This window comes from Mastomys coucha, unplaced genomic scaffold, assembly GCF_008632895.1.
Source record: "Mastomys coucha isolate ucsf_1 unplaced genomic scaffold, UCSF_Mcou_1 pScaffold12, whole genome shotgun sequence".
Lineage (NCBI taxonomy): Eukaryota > Metazoa > Chordata > Mammalia > Rodentia > Muridae > Mastomys > Mastomys coucha.
Window position 1 is genome coordinate 94,190,289 of NW_022196894.1, and position 4,824 is coordinate 94,195,112.

General features: G+C 43.0%; 1 protein-coding gene across 4 annotated transcripts in view; it reads right to left on the reverse strand.

Moving 5' to 3' along the window:
- Brwd1 (bromodomain and WD repeat domain containing 1) overlaps positions 1 to 4,824 on the reverse strand; it is a 103,446-nt gene that overhangs the window by 71,688 nt on the left and 26,934 nt on the right. For 3 of the 4 annotated variants that reach the window (XM_031364521.1, XM_031364519.1, XM_031364518.1), the window contains exons 9-11: positions 2,862 to 2,962; positions 1,312 to 1,382; positions 422 to 522 (exon numbers count right to left, since the gene is read on the reverse strand). In XM_031364521.1, coding sequence (XP_031220381.1) covers positions 422 to 522; positions 1,312 to 1,382; positions 2,862 to 2,962 — 273 coding nt within the window. Of the gene's footprint in view, positions 1 to 421; positions 523 to 1,311; positions 1,404 to 2,861; positions 2,963 to 4,824 lie in introns of those variants that run through there. The other variant, XM_031364522.1, reaches the window with a different exon arrangement.

Below are 4,824 nucleotides of genomic sequence, written 5' to 3' on the forward strand. Positions count from 1 at the left end.
TGTACCACCCACCCCACAGACCCTACACACACACATGTACCACCCACCCCACAGACCCCACACACACACATGTACCACCCAACCCACAGACCCACACACACACACATGGACCACCCACCCCACAGACCCACACACATACACACACACCATTTTTAAAGAGAAGGGAAGTAAGTGAGGCAGAGCAGCATACAGCTATGACCCTATCACTCAACAGGCTGAGGCAGGAGAACAGTGAGTTTGACAGTTCCATGAACTACAACAAAGGAAGACCAGATCCTGACTTAAGAGAACCCAAGGGAAAAATGTTATTTAAAATAAAAGTAATCTGTTCAGCAACAACCACCCAGTTAAATTAATAAAACTGAGCTTAGAAATAAAAGAATTATTAACCATTTACAGAATTTTAAAAATAAATGCTTACAGTGTGGCTTTCAAGCTCGGCGATTTTTTCAGGTGCTTCGAATCCCAAAAAATACATTCTGATGACATGATCAGTACTACCTGTAGCTAAAAACATACCACCTGAAATAAAAATATTAAAACTTTAAATACGTAGATTGCAACAAATATACCAACAAAACATACTTCTATATATGCAGTAGAAAGTTCTCTTACTGGAAATTAGGGTTATCTCTACAACTCCATCCTCCAGCTCATTAGATAAGCTTATAAAGCTGAACTCTGGCTTTGGTGAGAAAGTTACCCCTACCAGGAACACTCTCTATTTCTCACAGCTTTACTGAGCAAGACGAGGCAGCACTCCACTGAGCATCAGTGCCCTAACGACCAGGGACGAAGCAGACCCTGTCTTCTGAGCCGATGCTTCAGTGTAGAGCTCACCTGTGACAGTGTTACTTCCTGAGGACAACACATCAGGCCTAGTCTACAAAATTTGCCAAACAAGCCCACTGGGCAATAAAAGAATAAATAAAGGTTATAATTTTACCAAGACTCTGTGTTAAATATAAACAAATTTGAAGTTAGGCAGAATATAAGAAACAACGTCCTACACATGGCCACAAGACATTAGATTATCTGAGACCATGAGCCTCCTTGCTATCAATGGCTCTGAATACTGATAGATAAGAAAGGGAGTGGGGTAGGCTCACATCACCTCCTTTGTCAAACCTACCTCTAAGGTCTGAAGTTTATCTTTGTTCCCTTAAACCCAGTACTTAAAAATCTACATGAAAATATACATTAAGTACAGAAAAAATTAAAATGGTCATTGTAGGTTATGGCTAGTAATATGAAGAACAGAAGTCATGCTAAGTTAAACTAAGGAAAAGCAAGCATCAAGTATGATCTTACCAACACTAAATGAAGAACACAGCATCTGAACACCAGGCCTTGGCTTTTCCGTGAACTTCAGGGGGCGTGGACTTTAAAAGAAGATGATATGCCTTTAGAATACATGATAACACACTTAATTAGAGCACTGGAGATTTTTCTATGATTACGGACGGAGTGAGCATGATGTGTGTTCCTATGGGGGCACACGAGCCATGATGCACTCAAAGAAGTGAGGGTCATTTTCAGGAATGTCGTCTTGTCCACCGCAATGGTGGACTCAATCATCAGGTTTCCAGAACAGGAGCTTTCACCAAAAGCCGTATCACTGGCCCCAAACTATTGCTTCAGGCCTAACATACTAGCATTATTAACAACTCCCTTTTTTTTGTTGTTGTTTTTTGGTTTTGGTTTTGGTTTTGGTTTTGAAGACAGGGTTTCTCTGTGTGGCCCTGGCTGTCCTGGAACTCTGTAGACCAGGCTGGCCTTGAACTCAGAAGTCTACGGGTCTCTGCCTCCCAAGTGCTGGGATTAAAAGCGTGTTCCACCTCCACTCCCACCCCCAGCTGTTAACAGCTCCTTGTGCTAGAGATCTAACTCAACTAGTAGGCTGCTTGCTTGCCTTAGACAAACCTGAGTTTAGCCACAAACACCACATAAATGTAACAGCCAAGCGGGCCATGTCAACATGCTTCTGTGAGAATGCCTTGTCAATGAAAGGATTTTAGAGTCTAGCTCCTTCTCACGTACGACAAAATACATCTCAGTATCAATCCTTAATTTTCATCAAAAAGACTGAAGTTGGAGGCTAGGGTATACTATAAAATCAGATAAAGCATTTGCTAAGTGCATATAATCTCAAGATTTGTTCATTAACATGGTAACAAAAACAAATGTATATAAAATCCCTTAATTTAATTCAAGACATACTCATAAATTTTTGCCCCAATGTCACAAACTTTTAATCCCAGAGGGGCAAGTGCAAGTTTTAGATCAGCCAGAGTAATGCAGTGAGACTATCTTTAAAAAAAAAAAAAACAAAAAAACAAAAATCTGCTGGGCTGTGGTGGTGCACGCCTTTAATCCCAGTACTTGGGAGGCAGAGGCAGGCGGATTTCTGAGTTTGAGGCCAGCCTGGTTTACAGAGTGAGTTCCAGGACAGCCAGGGTTACACAGAGAAACCCTGTCTGGAAGAAAAAAAAAAATCTTTACAAGTTCTACACAAACTGAATATACCTTTTAAATGTAGCATTTTTAGTTCCTCAAGTCCATTACTACACTATGTACTGAGTCTTCACAAGCAGCTTGTAGCCACCACTTTCCAGCAGCAAAGGTTCTTGAATACAGTGTTACTGTCTCAATTTCTGACTCCACACTTACCATTTCTCTTGGTTTTAAATCCACATCTATTACTTGAAGTTGCTAACACAGAGGTGAGCTGTATGTAAGTCAAGTCCTTTAAGCTTCTCTGTCATAGTGAAGGTAATGAAAGCACATGCAGTAACAAGTTCAAGAGAAAAACCCATCCCATCATTACACAACAGAGAAACCACCCTATACAGATCACTCACCTGAATTTCAAGGACTCTAAATCCCACTGCCAAAAGCAAACAGTGCCATCAGCACCAGTAGAAACCATGTACCGCTGAGGTCCTTTGGCCATCGGGCTAAACTGAAAGCCAAAGACATACATGAATCATCTTCCAGAGTTTCTCCTTAGTTTACAATTTAGCAGCTGCCTCAAGCTCACACCAACCAACACACTAAGAAAGTCAAGTACAAATTCAAGCTGTAGGTGACATCAGCGAGAACTCTCGAGCACCCGTTAACTCACATGTGGTTTTGATGAACTTTCAATGTAAATAAACAAAAAACAAAAACCGTGTCTTGATCTGACATGGTCAAGATCCAGTTTTAGGCCAGGCAGCAGTGGCGCAATCCTTTAATTCCAGCACTTGGGAGGCAGAGACAGGCAGATAGAGTGAGTTCCCGAGTTCCAGGACAGCCAGGGCTATACAGAGAAACCCTGTCTCTAAAAAATCAAAACAAAACAAACAAAAAAAAGATCCAGTTTTAGGATACTAGAAGCATGCCAGACTTGAGCTTCAACATCTCATACTATTCAATGGAAAGACCAGACCCTAGTCCATGTAAAGTACACGGGCATAATGACAAATGGAAAAACTTAAATTAGACCCAAGTACAAGACATCTTCAATCTGGAAGGAAGCTATAGGTGGTGTGGGAGGTGCCAATACAAAAGCACATTATGAATAACATCAGTGACTTATAGACTTTATAGAATAAACAGAGCTAAAGAAAACACCAAGTTCTGTAGGCAGCCGCTTGGATACGATCGTCAGCCACTTGGATGATCTTAAGCGGCCGCTCAGATGATCGTATCCAAGATGGCGGCCGCGGCAGCAACAGACTATTCTACTGCGCATGCGCCCCTCCCGAGCAGGTGTATGCTAATGAGGGTTTGCCAGGGAACCAATCCAGGAGGACTTGGCAGCTCAAGCTCGGGTATATAAGGAGCTGTCTCCAGATAGTTGGGGCCACTCCACAGAAGCAAGCAGACCTGCAGCACCGAGGAGGAGGAGGAAGAAGAGGAAGAAGAGGAAGAAGAGGAAGAGGAAGAAGAGGAAGAAGAGGAAGAAGAGGAAGAAGAGGAAGAAGAGGAGGGGGAGGAAGGAGAAGAAGAAGAAGAAGAAGAAGAAGAAGAAGAAGAAGAAGAAGAAGAAGAAGAAGAAGGAAGAAGCAGCAGCAGCAGCAGCAGCAACATCAAGAAGAGTCAAGAAGAGCCGTGCCATCAAGAAGAGCTGTGACACTTAAGAACCTAGAAGAGCTGTAACGCAAAAAGAATATTCCTGAGTAAACTGCGAGAGAAGTTTAAGTGTGTTCGTCGTTATTGCTGCCATCCGGGCAGCAAGGCGCCATACAAGTGGTGGCCCGTACGGGGACTTCATGTCAAAGTGACCCATAGGAGACTCCAGAACTCTCGACAGAACAGGGCGATCAATCGGAAAGTGCTCGGTAGTTGAGCCTCAAAGTTAAAGCTCCCGGTTAGGGACAAGTCTGCCTTTAAAGCAGGAAAAGTGCTCGGTAGTTGAGCCTAAAGGGGAACGCTGAGGAGAGCCGAGCCCTGAGTGAGTGAATGGAGCGGCCTCGTAAGCTTGTTGCTATTGTAACTTCAGCACCTGGGCCAGGAGGCAGAGCTTAAGTAACTGGCTCCAGAGAGAGGCAGAAGGCATAAGATTAGAGCAGGAAGGAGAAGGAAAAGTAACAAAAGTAAACATGGGCGCTTTGTTTTCAATTTTTCTGGCTCTCCTAGAGCTGATAATGTTAAACTCAATTTTTTTGACTCTTTATGAGCTGTTAAAACCTGTGTGGAAGCTCTTTAGGAGCTGTTTGGAAGATCAGCATTGTTTTAAGGATGTAGAACAGCTGCCTTCAGCAAGCAGCCGTATGCGGGGGTGGGAGAATTCAGCTTGGGAGATACTAGCCACCTGTTTCTGGTTAATGTTAACCCTGA